The sequence below is a fragment of the Typopeltis vanoorti genome, chromosome 3 (genome assembly GCF_054136105.1).
Source record: "Typopeltis vanoorti isolate ZY-2024b chromosome 3, IOZ_Tvanoo_1.0, whole genome shotgun sequence".
NCBI lineage: Eukaryota > Metazoa > Arthropoda > Arachnida > Uropygi > Thelyphonidae > Typopeltis > Typopeltis vanoorti.
The window spans coordinates 116,126,182-116,146,333 of NC_143551.1; the positions used below are offsets into that span (position 1 = coordinate 116,126,182).

Consider the following 20,152-nt stretch of genomic DNA (forward strand, 5'->3'; position numbering starts at 1 on the left):
CAGTATTAAGTTTACATTATCACTTTAACTTACTATCAACAATTTTCTTCCAAATTAGCCTTATTTGTCAGGACTGTAATATTGTTGGATAGTGTATATATCAGTCTACTAAAGCAATTCTAACTACATCATCCAAATCAATTGTGGCATTCTTCTGGATTATTGTCCTATAATCCCAGGATTAAATACCTGTTTTTCTAACCTTTCTTCCCCTCATTCTATTTAAGTGACCATACCATCTGAGATTAGCTCTGCTCACACATTATTGAATGCTAATGATATTAAGTTCTTTCTAATATCTTCATTTCTCCCTTATTCGATAAAAATTTCTTCAGCTGACTCTGCACCATACCGGATTCTTATTCTATTGTATATTCTATTCAAGGCTCATTCTATTGATCTATTTCTGTATTTCCATTTGAAAGTTTTTCCACTTGGATATACTATAAATTAAAGATGCCAAGAAAGTATATTTTTGGTTTAATCGTTTATCCAAGTGTAAGCAAACAAAGTTTGCACCTGAAGTAATTTCAGGACTGGGCAACTCGTATATATAGAGGCTAATGACTTCACATCATTTGCCTTTGTATCCCATAATGCAAAACACATATCCTTACAGACATGTATAATGATATGCATTATGGGAAGGGTCACTACCCAGACCTGGCTGCCACTGATGAGACCTCAATAAATGTCGGAACTGGTCTGGGTAGTGACCCTTTCCATAATGCATAGCATTATACATGTCTGTAAAGATATGTACTTTGCATTATGGGATACAAAGGTAGGTGATGTGAAGTTATTAGGCTCTATACACAAGTTTCCCAGTCGTAAAGTTATGCCATGTTGCTTGGAACTTTTAATATGCTTTCTTTGTTTCTGGGAGGTTAAAACTACAGTTTCAACCTCTTGAGTATATTGTTAAGTTCACATGCTTCTATCCTTGCAAAAAACACTTTTCATGCCTCTCTGGCTGAATCAATGTTTTATTCAGATTCTGTCTTTTGGCCTCCTTGTTTTCAAATTCCTTTTTATTGAATACTATTAGTATATTTCGGCCTACAGGTCAAAATCAAAAGGCTGCTGGAGTTTGATTCTGAAACTTTGTACCAATTTTTCATTTCATTATGATATTCATTTTTTGTCCTCCTCAAAACTAAATGATCACTTCCTATTTCAAATCCTTAGTATACCACTGTGCCCTGAACCAGAGCATAGATATACAGTCATACCCTGACTTACGCGAATCCGGAGTTACGCGGTTTCTTATATGTACGTATTCCCATCCCACTTCATGCCTCACCACTAGTCGTATCTTTCAGGCGCTGGCCGCATTCGCCAGTGTCGCGCATGCTGTGAACAAGCGCTGACGTGTTTCGTGTGGTCTCCATTCATACACGATTTTTATAGTCTACGAACCTTGCGATTGTTTAATATTATGTTCTTGATAAAAATTTTATCACAAAAAAATAATAATGTCATCCAAAAGAAGCAAGTCCGATTTTTCTACAGCTAGCAAGAAAAGAAAAACATTGACTTTGGAAACAAAACTCAACATTATTAAGGGTTTTGAAGGCAGAATGAAAATTTGTGAGCTAGCAAAGAAGTTCGATCTACGGGAATCCACAGTAAGAACAATCATAAAAGAAAGGTTTACAGATTTTGGAGGACATAGATTCTAATGAGGAACGAATTGTAGCCACAAGGAAAGGGATAAAAAAACATTAGCTTGCTATGAAGAAATTTTGCGTGACAAGAAAAAGACATTATGCCGTCAGACGAATCCATTAGATTTTATGAAACCATCAACATCGAAATAACTTTCTTTTTTTATGTACGAAAAACTACAATTATGATTATATTTCTTAAAAAATATAGATGTTTTTGTAAACCTTTGGTCCCAATTGTATGTTTATATATATAAATTACATGCAAAATTATACCCAGAGTTATGCGAATTCGACTTACGCGCTTTTTGTTGGTCCCACCTACCGCGTAACTTTGGGGTTTTACTGTACTGCTATTATAAAAAACATAGTCAATGAAGGTTTTCTTATTTCTTGGACTTTCCACATGAATTGTGCACCTCTATGTTGGAATATGGTGCCAGTAATCAACTAGTCCATGTCTTGAACAGAAATCCAGCAGTTATTTGCCATTATTATTAGCTTTGCATTTTTTCTCTCCAAATTTCTCCCAAATATTTCTATATGTCTGGTATTTATTTTCTGCTGTTAAATCTCCAAGCACTAGCCTTTTGTTATTCTTTTTATCAACTTCCTTCTCTAATGAAGAAAATTTCCTCCACTTCTTTCTTATTAGAATCTTCTGAACTATCAGAAACAAATAAGTCTCACTGTCCAATTTCCCATTCTGAAATTGGCCATCATTCTACTTGAAATTGCCAACCATTCAAGTTATCTATGTATTTACTGTTGACTACTACAGCTACTCCTCCCTTTCCCTGATCATTGGCAGAATATAACATAGCTGTTATTTAGCAGAAACTCAACTGTTTAAGTCTCTGTTCAGTTTTTTTTTTCTCTTTTAATGTTGGGCTAATACATGAGAGGTTGGTTGGTCAACCTATAGTAAATTAGTACTGTGTATGGGAAACCCAGCAGTTAGGTCAATTATGTAAACATAATACTTCTCTACTTCTTCTGTAAGTTTCACTTCTGGTAGTGATTTCATGCCAGTAAGTTACGTTTCACTGTTAAAGGGCAATGCCCCTTGTTTAACATCCAGTTTGCTTAACTGGATGACATTCACCCAATATGACATTTCATTACATTGTATAATCATGCCTGCTTGTAATTTAAGCTGATACAATTTGGTTGGTGAAGTTCCAAACATCCTCATTCACTCACTATCCCCTAAATTCTGGGAGAAAACGAGTAACGTGGCAACAGTTATTAGCAATGTCCAATGGCCAAGAAGTGACAGTCTTAAGTAATTTGACAATCTTCTATTTAATCTTATTAATTGGATTATAGTTCATAAGTTGATAAGTGCTGCTATCAGAGACTAATTGATTCATTTGATGAAAGTAAGCAGATCTGTTTAAGATGACCATAGCATTATTTTTGTCAGATTTTGTTATAACTATATCCTTATTAGCTTTTAATGACTTGAGGCTGCTAGTTCTATTTTGGCGAGATTGCTACATACAGTTTTGTATTATTCAGAGCATTACAGGTTTCTAAACGAATTTTATCACCTATACTGCTTGGAAGAAATTTAATGCCTCTTTCAGTGGTATATAACATCTAGTTTATTAACAGTACTAGGTGTTGCTGTGAGGTTTATGCCTTTATTAAGTAGCAAAAGTTCACTGTTATTCCTAGGAAAAGTTTGGGACTCTTCACTCAATACATATAAATGTATTTTAACCTCTCCCACATGATGTGTGAGACCTTTGAGTATGTGATACACTGTCTTCATTCTGCAGAGATGCTCAACAAATCTGGAAAAGAACAGAAACACACACAGCAATTGGATCATTTCAAATAGCTGTTCTCAGAGGTCAAATAGCTGTTCTCCCTATGTCATCTGAATCCTTCCCTATTTCAAGAAAACATACCACTTCCTTATATCAGTGCATCCAGCATTATCTGTTGCATATGCATCCAAATCTGCATACCTACACAGGGAACCCTGCTTTAAATGGAATCGCTTCTATGACAAGTGTACGAGCCATATGCAAACATACAGTATAGTCTGATGGCAGAATACATAGACAAAAATATAGAAAATGAATTTGAGTCATTCAGAAAGAGAAGCCGAACGGGGGGGGGTGAGTTGAACTTGGAGAGATTTTACCCATATTTTGACCTTTGAATATGTAATATAATTGTTTTGAATGATGGAAGAATATAGAGCCAAAAGTCACCAAGCCTATAATAACATTATACTATTATTAGTCTACTGTTAACTTCTCATTGCTTTAACATAATAGCATAATGTTATTATAGGCTTAGTCTTCACTTCATATTCTAAGGTTGTTGATGTAGTTATGTTAAAATACTAATGTAACATAACTATGTGATTTCAATGTAACATCGGCATCAGTTTGCTCTGATCAAAATACAGCTTCTTTATTCATGTCTGTTGTATAAATGAATGGATCTTTTCTATATATTAAAGTGTCCAAAAATTATTTAGTATAAAGCATAAGAGAAGTATACGACTATCTAGATTCCATACTTCTGAATTAAAAAAAAATAAAGACATGATACCTTCTTCTAAGCTACCTCATTACCTACATTAATTTGCTCTCATTATGCAATAAAGGAAATATTCAAAACTTTTATCATCAAAGAAAAAAAAGTCAAGTTAACAATTGGTTTACCTAGATTACTTTTATTCTACTCTAAGATGGCCAGCATGAGTTGTCTATTTCAATTCTACTGACTTATATGCTACTTTCAGAAGCATTGTAACTTCAATAACAGCAAGCTTATGCAAATCAATGACAGAAAACTTAGATGTCTGACTAAAGATGAAAATTAAAACATTTTCAAACTTCAGATATTACTACTACTCACAATAATTAATATCATTATATACTGATGAGAATTAAAATAATATTCAATGTATACCATGACTATATTGCTAAACTATATGTTTCACTTAACATTTCGGAAAACAGCTGCTCTCAGTACTGATTCTATAGAAAAAATTTACAATTTTTAGAAGATAAGAAATCTGAAATACATTATAAAATAAGTAAGGCTGATATGATGAGAAGTCAACTCAATATATTTATATGGAGCAAGAGAGAAAAGTCAAAATACCAAGCTAGCATTATACAAGACATGGTTCAAACCAATTTTAACATACCAATTGATGAACTATGTTACAAAACAAATGATTGTCAAAGAGATTGGAAACCACAGATATCAGACTTCTGTAGAAAATGTAAGAGAATTAATAGATCTTATCACAATAGCAAAATCACTTTAATAACAAGGATATCAGAAAGGAGGGTGATATTATTAATATTCAAGAATGTGTAAACAGAAATAATCTATTAAGATGTTATAGTCACTTATAGAACAAGAGATGAAAGATTGGCAAGTGTTTGCAGTAAAAATGACAGGAGAAGCCCCAGAAGGCAACAGAAATAGGTTGATGTAGTTCGAGTGCTTTAAAAGATCAAAATATAAGCTGAATCAAATCAGCTTATATTTTGATCAATAATATACGACAAATAGATCCATCTAGAAGAAAAGGAAAATGGTCACGAAAATTTAAGTGTATTAGTTGCTTCCCTACAAATAATTACATAATACCTCTTAGTGTGGACATCCTGTATAATGCACTATTGTTTCTTACCATTCATGGATATATAACAGTACTTCGTTGAAAATGAATGGTTTTTAAATCCAAAAAAATTTTTGAATTCTTACTGGCTATGACTGCCAATGCTAGTTCTAGGTGTTTTGGCAAACATGGATCAAAATATAAAATTAAATACAACTCAAATAACAAATTTTATTCATTAATAATACAACTAGTAAGAATGTTAGCCTAACCACCCCTAATTCATGGTTAGTAAGATTAAATACCAACTATGAATTTTTAGCAGGCTAAAAAAAATGTACATATACTGTATGCTTACATAAATAAATAAATATATTTATGGTCTGATAGACTTTGCTACAATCAACTCATTATACAGTCAATTCTCACTATGAACACAATTATAACAAACTAACGAGAAGTGCTGATCAAATTCACATAGCACAATGCTATTCTAAAGGAAATTCACTCCACAGCAGACTAACCACTATAACTTTGTGTCCCTACAATTTTTTTTAGCGAGAAGTAACTAACTTTATGTAACAAGTTCATAACATTGTTCATTTCTTCTTTACATACCTCATTAAAAGCTCTCCGAAACTCTCCACCTGGAGCCATTCCTAGCTGCTTAGTAATGTGAGCAGACATACTCAGCAGCAACAGATACATTATCCCTTGAACAAAGCCATTCTAGAATTAAAAATATTTTTTGTTTTTAATTCACTTAAGACACTACCAAGTAATTTTAATGATTAATACAATGGGAAAGTTTTATTCTAACCATACATCATTAAATTTTTAAATAGCTAATGAATAATTAATATTGCAATATTCCTTCAGTTATACCATTGTGTTGTTTTATGTATAACACGTGGATCTTACTTTTTCAATCAATCGTTTGTTTGCATTCTACCTTGTAATTAACTGTTGTCAATTAACACAAAAAAACAGAAGGAATAAGTAATAATATTTATTACTTAATATGATACAGCCCATCTTAATCTTTACCTATAGCATTAACTTTTTTTTTTTTTTTTAAATCTGTGAGCTTAAATCTTAATTTATCTGAAACTGATGTATTTGCTACTTTATAATCACAGGTCTTCCATTTTTTTAAATAATGATTAATGATGATTAATACTAATTGTTATTTTCAATCTAATATTTATATAACCAGAAACACACTACCTACTGAACTTTAATTTTGTCCAATGTTCAGCATTAGACAAAATTAGACAGCATTAGACATTACAGAGAGGAAGAGATAATAGCAGTTGGCAATAACAGCAATAGTGGCACTTGCTGCAGTAGATACATGTCAACGGCTGGTTTCTCTATTCTTATTATTTTTTGTGAACCTATTGTGTGCTAGCACAGTGGATCTGCTCATAAAGGTTAGATAATACGGTAATTCAACCTTAAAGATTAAACATAAAACTTTTTACAAGACACTTCAGATCTTCCATAAGCCAAGTGGTAGTCTCACACCAGGTGATGAAATTCATTTGCCTCCTAAAGACATTACACAAACATCCATGACTGCAATGGGATTAAAACCAAAGGCTTACTAGTTGGATAGCATTTCTGCTTATTTGCACTGGTTTCCATGTAGTTCTTAAAACTTCTCCAATTATAGGTCAAATCCTAGAATATCAAGTTGGTGTACGAAGAAGTGCCAAATGTCTGCCAAGATTGATGTTGAAAAGTTTTTTTTTTAATTCTTCACTCTCCATTTATTGTATTCATTTCAATACATGTACATCTTTATAAAGCTATGCCTGTTAATGTACTTATATATATATATATATATACAAGCAGTCAAGAACCAAACCTTGGAGATTCAGTGGCAGTCCCTAAAGGATTGACAGATTCACCCAAAAACAGCCAAGGTTGTCTGCAAAAATAAAAAAATCAGAACAAGTCAGTTGGCATCTGCTCTGAGAAAATACAAAGAAAAAAAGTAAGAAAGTGAAGCAATATGTAAAACTAGCTAAACGACAAGTGTCATGGGAGACTTAGCAAGAACAAAGAAAAGGAATATCAAGATTGCAAAATATTCTGGATAATGCAGGAAAAAACTTAGAAATGGAGGAAAAAGTATGGTAAAAGGAATCAAAGATGATAAAGGTGACACGAAAACTGACAATAAAGATATTCCACATGTGATGACATGAAACCTAAAGATAAGTCTTTTCTAGATGTCTGGATTAATTACTTTGAAAGAGCACTGAATGAAACAAGCCATGACAGCATAGCAGTAAAAAACATTCAAGTGAAATGCAAATCAGGAGTACATATCAATACTTGAGATATATATAAAAAAAAAAAAATAAAAATAAAAAAAAAATATAAAAAAAAACTTTTGGCCAGAAATGGCCAAAAAATTCCAGTTTTGTGTTTGGAAGATATTTGGACAGAAATGCTCAAACAGTTTTAGAGGAATAAATGTTTTACAGTAGCTACACTGCAAAATTCAGAAGGCCTCATCAGAGGGTAGCATTACAGATGATTGGAGTAGAGCTTTCACAATACTATCTATATAAAGGAAAATAAAAACAATGTGAAAACTACAGAGGAATTTCCTCTAAAAAAAGATAGAAAAATTGTGGAAAGGAAACTGTGAAGAACAGAGGTTGTGGGCATCAGATTTTCAGTAAGGCAAATGATTGAGAAATCATGAAAATACAACAAGGATTTGTATTTCATAGATCTGGAAAAGGCATATGACCAGGTGCCAAGAGAAAAGCTTCGAAATGCTACAATTATATTGTAAATGGTTCATTATATTGAACTATACATAGTTCTCTATTTGAATTGTAAGTTAGCAGTTAGAACTGAAGGAAGTATAGGAAAACGGTTTGATGTTAAGTCAGGTGTGCGACAAGGATGCACATTATCTCCACTATCATTCATCATCTACATGGATAACAATGGAATTAAACCTGATATCAAAATTAGAGACATTATCCTCACTTCTTTCCTTCATGCATATCTTATGATGTTATGACTTCTATGATCTTCGAAAAGTGGGCAGAGGAAAAGCTGATTCCGAACCTTCCTAAAAATGCGGTTGTTATAATTGACAATGCTCCATATCATTCCATCCAATTAAACAAAGTTCCAAATTCTTCTAATGGGAAGAAAGTCATTATGGATTAGCTCTCTGCAAATAACATATCTCATTCCCCAAATATGCGAAAAATTGAAATGCTCAACTTGGTCAAAAGAAACTCACCCAAAACTAAAATATTTAAATTCAACATGAAGATCAAAGAGCATGGATTCCTTCCTTTGAGACTACCACCATATCACTGTGATATTAATGCTATTGAGTATGTTTGGGAAGAAGTGAAGAATTTTATTTGTCACTGCAACGTAACTGGGGATATTGATAAAATTGATTTCCCAATTTTGAAATATTATATTGCAAAATTGGGAAAAATAATGCTCTCATGTCACAAATCAGTGCTGAGCTACAACTCTATTAATGATAGGATAATTTCCTTAAGGAGTGAGTGTAATCCAATACCAATCACGCTCTTAAAAATTTAAGCCCCTACAAGTAATGCAGACAAACAAACCATTGACCTCTTCTACAGGGATCTGAATTTAGCCATAAATGCAATGTCAAAAAGAGACATTTTGATCATTTAGGGTGATTTCAATGGAAAAAGGATGGAAGATCACAAAAAGACAGTCCTGGAATCTCATGGGCTGGGCACCCAAAATGAAAGAGGTGAAAGACTGATCAACTTTTTGTATAGAAAGAGAACTTATGGTTACTAACACCTTTTTTGAACAACATAAATGGAGACTATATACCTGAAGGTCACCTGGAGACAGAACAAGGAACTAAATTGATTACATCCTCATTAACAAAGATTGAGGTCTATGGTGAAAAATGTTAAATCATTTCCCAGAGCTGATTGTGGCTCTAATCACCAACTCTTCATTGCTGATATGAAAATACGTTTGAAAACAAATAACATATCCACCCAGATTAAACTTCACCGGAATTACTGAAACATATAGCATTAAAGTAGAAAATAAATTTCTAGGACTAGGGAATCACACTGATGAAACAATCCCATAAGAACTTCAGGATAAAAGCAAAATAATATTACTGGAAACTGCAAAGTCAACATTGCCCCAAAATCCAGGATCAACACATCCTGGATATCAAATGAAACTCTGAAACAAGTTGAGTAACAAAGCAACAGGTTTTCCTCAATTTCATTTTCTGTCAAGTACCTCACGATGATGAGCAAAATAGATAAATCAGCAACATCTACATTGACCTGGATGGAAAAGAATTTACTTTTTTTATTTCTATCTACTACTGCAGCTTCAACATCATCACACATATCCTGAATTCTTCAAGACATTGTATTGTTTGAAAAAGAGATAGTATTGATTTTGCTGACATGTTCTTCCCCAAACATAAAAAATGGCATCCGACAACACACAAAGGGTTAGGACAGTCATCATCCCGTACAAAAGAAAACCCATATTTAATATATTCTTCACAGTATTTCCTTTTCTTCTGTGTAGTACCTGAGACATGCGCCTTTTTACTATCTCACGTTGTGAGTGTACTCATAGCTACGGACAAGCATTGAGAAGTACTTGGTGATGGGTTATAATCCACATCAAGTTTTGGTTTTTTAACCGTTCCTGTTTTCAACCACTGATCCATAACTGACACACTTAAAACTGACAATAATAACCGAAACTACGTTAAACATTAAATAAAAAAACCTACTTGAAAAGAATCACAATTAAAGACAACGCACTTAATTCTATTTTTTCAACCACTAACTTTAATTCAATAACTGGATATATTGGCCGAAGATTTTAATACCAACTAGTTTCGCCAACTTGACTGTTGGGTTCGCCTGGGCATACATTAGGTGATAAAACAGCTTAAAACAGGTTATGAAAGAAACATAAACGAGTACTAAACATTATGCAAATTCAAATGTAACTAGTCTTTTGAATTTGTATAACATTTAGTACTCGTTTATGTTTCTTTCATGACCTGTTTTAAACTGTTTTATCACCTTATGTATGCCAGATGAAGCCAACAGTCAAGTTTGCGAAAATAGTCAACTCAATATATCCCAGTCTAATTTTATTATTGAATTACAACACACTTACTTATACTCAGTCAATAACCGAACTGATCAAACAGTCGTCTGGCTATGGATGTATTTATATTTTTGGAGAAGTTCTAGAAATGTTGCAAATAGAAGTCAGTGGAAGGTTCGTTATTGCAAAGGTCATTTCTTAGTAACACGCGATTGTTCTGGAAAGGAGGATGGGTGACAAAAGTGAAGCATGAACTGTTCGAAATGACTGGTAGAAGAGTGGTTTGGGGGAGGGGTTCACAGCCACACCCTCACCAATCATCATTCGCTAATGTGAGCTAGTTTTGAAGTGTCTCCATTAGCAGTGATTCAAACTTAACATTTATTGTTCCATAACTAACGTTTTGCATTTTGTTTACTTTACTTGTTTTTCTGCCATTGCTGATTATTTTTCATGTACCCCCTGAACGGCCCAATATGTACCCCCCCGGGTACACATAAAACCAGTTGGGAACCAATGATCTACACCAATGTAATCTATTGCCCACCACCACCACTAGTATTTTCACAGATAATCACAAACATCCGTGTCCACTGTGGGATTCGAACCCACAGCCTTCCATATTTAAACCAAAGTATAGCTGATGTCAACAAAATCTTCTTATTGATCCAAAAGACATCTTTAATAGATGGAAAAACTATTGCTCAAATCTATACAAAGATAATTCAGTTTCATTGAACAAAGAAACCACCAGAGGCCTCCGTAAGGAACCTTGCATTTTAAAAGAAGAGGTTAAAGATGTTCTTAAAAAAAAAAAACTAAAATAAAAATAAAAATTAAAAAAAAACTCAAAAAGGAAAACCCCCTGGCCACGACCAAATACCAAGCAAACTTTTTGAATGTCTAGGGCCCATAGGAATTGAAATCATCAGAAAAATTTGTAATAAAATCTGGGACACAGGAAATTGGCCTGATGATTGGATAAAATCCATTTTTATCCCAATACACAAAAAAGGAAATGTCAACGAATATTATTATAGCATGCAATAATTATAGAACTATAGCCTTGATATCAGATGCAAGCAAAATTCTTCTCTATATTATTAAAGAAAGACTTAATATGTCGAGCAACAACTTCCTGCAGAACAGGCAGGTTTTAGAAAAGGACGTGGAACCAGAGATCAAATTGCTAATCTAAGGCCCTTGGTTGAAAAGGCTCAAGAATTTAATATTCCCTTGTATATGTGCTTCATTGATTATGCTAAAGCATTTGACTGTGTCAGGTGAGAGGACCTGTGGAAAATACCAAGTAAAATGAGCATCCCAGAATACTTGACAGACCTTTTAAAACAACTGTCTACGAGAGGAATCAGGCCACAGTGTAGACAGGTGGAAAAACATCTCAATGGTTCAACGTCAAGAAAGGTGTGAGACAAGGATGCATACTCTCCCCTGATCTATACAATCTTTACGGAGAATACATTATGAGAAAGGCACTTAACGGACACAATACTGGTTTCTCAGTTGGTGGCAAAAAAAAAAAAAGATAAATAATCTTAGGTATGCTGACGATACCGTTCTTATTGCCAGCAGCAAGGGAGAACTGGAGTCCCTCATTAAAAGAGCTGAATGGAAAATCCTGAAATATGGTTTATAAATTAATCACGATAAAACAAAATACATGGTCATAGATGAAAATGACAATTTTGCCAATAACATTGACTTTGAGAAGGTGGATGAATTCATTTACTTGGAGCTCTAATAAGCACCAAGAGTAGATGTCAACCAGAAATTAAGAGAATTACCATTGCAAGGTCAGCAATGGTGCAAATGCAGAAAATATGGACAGACGAACATTTCTATCACCACTAAATCAAGGCTGACAATAGCATGCTGTTTTTGATTTTCATTTATGGTGCTGAATCTGGACACTCAGCAAGAAGAATGGACAAAATAAACAGCTTCGAGATATGGTGCCAGAGAAGGATGTTGAGTCTCCTGGATGGAAAAAAGGTCTAATGAAAGTATAATAAGTCAAATAAAAATCCAGAGGAAGCTATGTGACATTCTAAATGAAAGAATTCTCAAATATTTCAAGACGTGAAAATGACAACCTGGAAAAACTTATCATCCACGGCAAAATGGTAGGACAAAGAAAAAGAGGATGCCCAAGGCCATGATGGTTGGACTGGATTAAAAGATCATCAGACTACTTTGGAGTTGGCTACTACTGCAACAAAAGACAGAAAGAAATGGAGACACATTGTGGCTAGAGTCATGAGACCTCAGACATGAGGACTCGTTACTTGAAGTTTTATACCAGCAAATAGATCATCATGTCAACGAGGTTTTAGTTAAATGAATATAATAAAAGTGAAGTTGAAGTGATGATATATATGAATGGCTCTGCATGATTTATTCAAGAAAGGACAAACTGCAAGACACATGAAGCCCTTATGTAAATGCACAGTAAGTGTTACTGGTTTCTATTTTATACCCATGCTGAAAGGAAAGGATATTTCTGTATAATTATGCATAATGTTTAGTAAGAATTAATAATGTATTACTTTATTTTGTGATCATAACATTTAGTTCTTCAAAACATTATAACAATATAATTGGGTGAGTAAAAATTCTTTGTGGCTAGTAGATTTAAGTTATATTTCTGTAGCCTGAATATTACAAATAAATTAACGTAACTTCTAGAAATAAGTCAGTTTAATAAAAATTAGTACTTTCCCTATTCACTGAAAGTTTTTTTTCAGAAACTACATCTAATACAAGTTATAAATGTTTGCATGGTCTGGGAAATCCTATAAATTGTGCCCCCTTCAGTTGGACATGACCTGTATTTGATTCTCATTGTGATGAGAAGAATCTTTATATGAGCTTTTTCAATTGAAGGTGAGTTAGCTGATCTCATACAGAGGTAGCAAGATTTTTTTTCTCCCAGAAACTCAGGTTGTTCATCTCACGTACAGGAGAACACATGCAATTTACAGACAAAAAAATATCGTTGTGGTGGTTGTGGGAGGTAGATGGCAATGTGTGTTGATAGTTATAGTATTAAATAGAGGAGATGATGGGTTGTGTAATAGTGCTACACAGTGTGCCCGCCCACGATTACTCTTGGACTCCTTGGAGATGTCATGTAATAACAATAACAACCCCAAGGGTTCTGCAAATGCAGTTTAAGAAACACTGTACTAGTCTGTCTAAAGTATGCTAAACTACAGGCACAAGAAACTTTATACACTCAATAAGTCAATTATATCCTTGTTTCAATTCTTTACCAAAGCATATGCAAATCAACATTTGGGTGTGAAGTATTTTCACAATTAGTCTACTTGTATACAGAGGATGTTGACTTCACATCAATTGCCTCAGTGTCCCATTTTATTCTGGACATGTATTATTATTATTATTATTATTCAGGCCTCCAAGGAGTCAAAAGACTCATCGAGGGAGGTCCTTCCTAAGACATAAAGTCTGTCAAGACTCATCGAGGGGAGGTCCCCCCCTGAGAAACACAAAGTCTATCATACCACTCTTTAAACTCACTGACCGTTCTTGCTCCCACCACTCCATCAGGCAATGCATTCCACGGCTCAACCACCCTCCACACAAAGAAACCACTCCTTACCCTCTTGCTCACAGTTTCCTTTCGTAACTTCCAGGGATGGCCTCTTGTCATCACTCCTTCCCGCTGTCATCAATCCTCTCCTTCTTCTATCCACCAAACTCTGCAGTCCACATTCTCTCAGCCGATCCTCATAACTATCCTTGTACAGTCCTGAAACCATCTTTGTCATCCGTCTTTGTATCCTTTTCACAGTTAATTTATCCCCTTCAAATCCTGAGGACCACATCTGAGAACAATAGTCCAACTGTGGTCTGATCAGAGACTTATACAACGGAATGATAACCCTCTTATCTCTGCAGGTCAGTGTCCTTCTCATAATAGCAGCAATCCTCTGTGTTACCTTCACCACCTTTGCAATATGTCCCCTAAACTTCAGGTTTCTATCAATCATCAACCCCAGATCTCTTGTCTCCCCTACTTCCTCCAGTATAACTCCTCCCATAGAGTATGCAGCATCCCATCGATGTTTCCCAAACCTCAAGACCTTACATTTTGCTGCATTAAACTGACACCCCCATTCATTTGCCCATCTATCTAGCTTATTTAAATCCTCTTGCAGGGCTACCACATCTGCACTATTACTAATAATCCTTCCCAGCTTCGCATCATCCGCAAACAACTGAATATCCCCCTGCAGTCCACTGGCTATGTCATTGATATAAAGGTTAAACAATATAGGTCCTAGTACTGAGGCCTGTGGGACCCCACTTGTAACCCTCTGCCTCCTGGAAACTGCTCCACCATACACAACTCTCTGATACCTATCAGACAGCCAATCCTTCCCATAATGTATATTGCTATACATTATGGGAAGGGTCACTACCCAGGCCAGTACCATCATTTTATATTTTGGTTTAAGCAGATAAGAATATAATTTGGTCAGCTAAATTCCAAAAGGTACCTTGCATTATGTACGACCTTTATTGAGGTCTCATCAGTTGGAACCAGATTTAGTACCCGATAATGTATAGCAATATACATGTCGAAAAGGAAGTGTTTGCGTTATGGGATACTGAGGCAACTGATGTGAAGTCAACAGCCTCTATATACAAACAGACTAGTCATGAAAATATGTTATGTGAAAACTTTGGTTTTTACATGCTCGGGTTGTCATTTACAATTTACCATCATATAAGACACACCCCCTTTTTTGTACACATTTTTTTGGCAAAAAAACTTTATCATTGAATATTATAATGAATTTACAGTATTTCAAATATAAAGTAATAAGTAGGTCTACTTTCAAAATACCTAATCTAACTAGGAAAGAATGCTAGGCCTCTTCCTTCTTCCTGATTCTAGTAGCAAGGCTTTCACCAGTACAGCCGCTCTGGGCTGGCAGACCATGCCTTAGATACCCACCATAAAATTCGTTGGAAGAAAACAAAAATAATTCATCACAGCAAGTTTAAATACGAAAGATTATTCAAAGAATCTTCAGCAGCTCTAAAAAACGTTCCTAACCTCAACAAATTTGGGTGCATGAAACTACCCCAAATTTGGGAGACTTACATTATGAGAACTTCAGCCCAACTGCCAAGACTACCAAATCAGCCTGCAAGAGGGCACCATTAGGACTTTAGGAACAATATTAGTTTCTTGCTTTCTTCCTCATTTGCTTTGTGTTAGTGCCTGCGTGCACATACCATATCTTTATGTTCCTGAAGATGGCAATGTGACGTTGCCGAAATATAGAAGTTATTCATTAAAGTTACCTTTAATTAATATACTTATATGCGTTGTTAATTCCGTAAACTAATTACCAGTTACTTCTTCCTGATGGCGTAACCTCAAAATCTGAAGACTGCATCCAGCAGTCTTCTGGATGCAGTGTTCCACTTCTCCTTCATAAATCCCTTAAATGGTTTATTAATACAGACATCTAAAGGTTGAGGATGACTACTTAGAACTCCTGGAATTAGAGCTAACTGAGTTTTCAATTCCTTGGGGTTTATTTTTAACATCTGTTCTGTGAGAACAAAACTGATCCCATACTAGCAGGGCAGGCTTTTTCAACAGGGCATCTAGACCAAAAGTTATCTATCCATAACTAGAATACTAGAATGTATTTCAGTAACTGGAATGCTCTCACACACTGCAAGGAAGCAAGAAAGAAATCGTGTAACTTGGAACAGAGAAAATTTCCAGAAATGAAAGTAATAAAAAACTGAGTATCGGCGTATAAGACGCACCCTATTTTTCAGACCTAATTTCAAAGAAAAAAAGTGCGTCTTATATGCTGGCAAATATCGTATTTTATAATGCTGCAATGAATTTTTCTTTTCTTTACATTCAAGGCTGTGCAAGATGATCCTTATGAGAATGGATGAAGGCAGCTAGCTGAATGTATGGTTTAAAAGTGACATGGAGATTATATCTGCAGAGAACTTCAGCTATCTTTTCAGATGTACACTGAATATAAAGGATGGGTATAGTTTTGATGTGATCTTTTGTGTTAGTTGGCTGCAGTATTCTGTTTATTTTATGGGGGTTGTAGATACTGGCTTAAAAATAACAAGTGTTGCAAGGTACCTAAAGTGTGAGGATGCCATACTATGAGCAGTGGTGTGATTGCTTATGCAAGAACCTTCCCATATGTGTGGGTTTTCTATAAGCAGAAAACGGATAATGAATAATTTGGTAATCCAGTTACTAGTTTGTCTAAAGAAGGGAGTTAGCTGTTAGTTTCTTTTTCTACAGCAAAATTTATTTTTGGATGTTGGTTGTTTAAATATTCTGAAAATGTATCTAAAGTGTCAAAGCATGAAGACAAATTGAAAACACATTATCTACAAAGTGTAACCAAACTGTTGGGGATGATGAGTGCTTGGTTTTCCAGAAATTCTATATAGAAATTAGCTGGGGAGGAGGGGGGGGGATTTATAAATCTGAATAATTTAAAAATGTCAGAGGGGAAATGCAGATTAATAAGGTCAAGAATCTCAATCAAAGATATTTTGGTAAACAGCAAAGTAATGGTAAAGATGACCATAATGTTTGATCATTCAAGGATGAGTTTTTTTTTTTTTTTTAAATTAATGTCTTAAAGAAAGAGCGTTGTTTAATGGGGGAAGTGATTTCGCTAATTGTTTGGCAAGTTTGTAGGTGGGTTGTCTGTGCTGTTAACTAACACCACTGGATGAAGGGGATATATGGTTTGTGAATTTTTGGGATCCCATATATCCGAAGATTTCAGCCTTTTAGTAATTTCTCGGGCCTTTTAAATTGCAACTCTTTTTTTTTAAAAAGTTGTTTTTTCTTTAGAAATATGGTAGGATCTTAATCTATATGCTGGTATAGGGTAATCTTTAAGAACATTGATAATTTTTCTGTTAATTTGTTTCATCCATAATGACAGTTGCATTACTCTTATCAGCTTTGGTTATAATTTTTTTTGTTGTTGTTGCTGTATACAAGTTTTTTAGGATAATAGGATAATTTTAGGGCTAACAGAGTTGTGATGATTATCATCATCACAACTCTGTTAGCCCTAAAATTGCAATGCACTAGAAAATAAAAGAGTGACTTTTCATGTGGCACCAGATGTTTGTTAGTAAACTAATAAAATAACTGAAAAATGTGGGTCTTTTTTTTTTTTTTTTTTGCCATAGCAATTTTCATGACTACTGAATATTCTGGGATTGAAGTACCTGAAATCCATTACTATTTAATATAATAATAAATTACTGACAGCTTTAAGAGAATTTATTGTTTATGCTATAAAAAATATTTATACATTATTTTTAATGTTATGGACAACTCTCATTTTAGAAAGTAACACTATAACAAACTTAGTAACTGTAAGTTGGTCCTAAAAGGTATCCCTTGTGGGCTAAATTGGGTTGTCTTGGCCATTGGACTGATGATCTTAGAATGTATGTTTCCAAAATTTGGGGCAGTCTTGTGGACCCAAATTTGTTGAGATTTGGGAAGTTTTTTTAGAGCTGAGGCTGATTCAAGCAATAATCTTACGTACTTATACTTGCTGAGGTGTAATGAAGTGGCCCTCTTCCAGTGTATTCTGTGGTGGGTGTTCAATGCATGGTCAGCAAGTTCTGAGTGGCTGTATTGGTGGAACTGGATGTAGTCCTTGTGTTCGGATATCCTGATATTGGTTGTCCTGCCTGTTTGGCAGTAGTAGGGCAGTTTGCAACTGCAAGGGACCTGGGAGATACTCCAGATAGGTCTGTTTTGGTGCAGCGGATAAGAGATGCTAATTTCTTATGTGGTTCGTAACTAGTTGTGAGGTCATATTTCTATAGAATTTTTGTTACTTTTTTGGATGTCCCCTGGGTATATGGCATGGTGATAGATTTAGAGTAATTTCTGTTATGAAGGAGGAAGAGGGGTTGTGGTTAACTGGTTTTAATATTTTTTTGGATTTTTTGGGGGTTGCAGCCATTCGCTAAGGTGTTAAGGATATGGTTAAGTTAAGTAGTTACGGCATTGTTATCTGAACTGATTAATTTTGCCCTGTTATATAGGGTTTTTTTATAATCCCATATTGTTGGGGGGGGGGGGGTGATACAGCCGATGAATGTATCTACCTGTATGTGTAAGTTTTCTGTAAACAGAGAAAGCCAGATATCCACCAGGCTGGCATGTAATCAGAATATCTAGGAAATGGAAACTGTTGTTGTTTTCCTTTTTTCAAGGTAAATGGATCCTGGGGTGTTGACTGTTTAAGTGTGTTGAGAAATTGTAGAGCATATCCAGGCCATGCAGTCAAATGGCAAACACATCATCCACATAGTGTAGCCAAACAGTGGGTTTATATGGGGCAGAGTTTAAGGTTTTTTTCTTCAAAGGTCTCTATAAAGAAGTTGGCCAGGGTGGAGAGTGTAGAACCCATGGCTGTCCCCTGTATCTGTTTGTAGAATTTTCCTTGCCAAACGAAATAGCCTGAGTTCATGGTGAACTGAAATAGGGCTGAGATATTGGGAGGAAATTTGGCTTGGATGAGGTCTAAGGTATCTTTGAGTGGGACATTGGTGAATAATTATTATTATTTTGTGATGACACTTCCAAGGACTCATTGAGGGAGGACACCTACTCTACAACTTTCCATCTCCATCTACCAACACCACTAGTATTTTTTTATTTGTATGTAAATTACATGTGTCCTGAAGGTTGATTTGCCTGTATGCAGGATGAAAAACCCTGCTACCTCTGTATGAGATCGGCAAACTCACCTTCAATTAAAAAAAATATATATATATATATATATATATATAAAGATAACTCCCATTATGACGAGAATCTAACCGAGGTCTTTTCCAACCAAAGGGCACAACATACCATCGCTCTTCCAATTGTGCTAAGGAGGAGACATCAAAACTGACTCTTATGTCAGTGTGTTGGATTGAGAAGTTTTCTACACTAGCTTTAAAGTGGGTTGAGTTTATATATGAAGGTGTGTTGCAATTATGATACAAATTAGCCAAGCATTTAGCCAAAGTGCTCACACAATATACTGGCAACACACGTTCACTCATAAAAAATTCAGCCCACTTTAAAGCCAGTGCAGAAAACCTAACACTCCAACATAATGGTCAATTGTGATATCTCCTCTTTATTCACCAATGTCACCTCAAAGATACCTTAGACCTCATCCAAACCAAATTTCCTCAGCCCTATTTCAGTTCATCATGAACTTAGGCTATTTTGTTTGGCAAGAAAAATTCTACAAGCAGATAGAGGGGACAGCCATGGGTTTTCCACTCTCTCCGTCCCTGGCCAACTTCTTTATGGAAACCTTTGAAGAAAAAGCCTTAAACCCTGCCCCACATAAACCCACTGTTTGGTTACACTATGTGGATGATGTGTTTGCCATTTGGCACCATGGCCTAGATACAATTGCTACAATTTCTCAACACACAAACAATCAAATGGATCCAGTGGATCCATTAACCAGGATCCAGTTTAGCTTAAAGGAAAACAAGAGTCTCCCTTTTCAAGATACTACACACCAGCCTACTCTGTTTACAGAAAACCTACACCTACAGGTAGATACATTCACCAGCAGTTACACCACCTCCCTCCCAACAATATGGGATTATAAAAACCCTATAGAACAGGGCAAAATTAATCAGTTCAGTTAACAATGCCCTAACTACT

The 20,152-nt window shown here is 35.0% G+C and overlaps 1 protein-coding gene across 1 annotated transcript in view; it reads right to left on the reverse strand.

The window, feature by feature from the left end:
* LOC150108492 (traB domain-containing protein) overlaps positions 1–20,152 on the reverse strand; it is a 149,891-nt gene that overhangs the window by 54,564 nt on the left and 75,175 nt on the right. Inside the window, exon 5 of the mRNA XM_090415905.1 lies at positions 5,884–5,994. Coding sequence (XP_090272031.1) covers positions 5,884–5,994 — 111 coding nt within the window. The remainder of the gene's footprint in view (positions 1–5,883; positions 5,995–20,152) is intronic.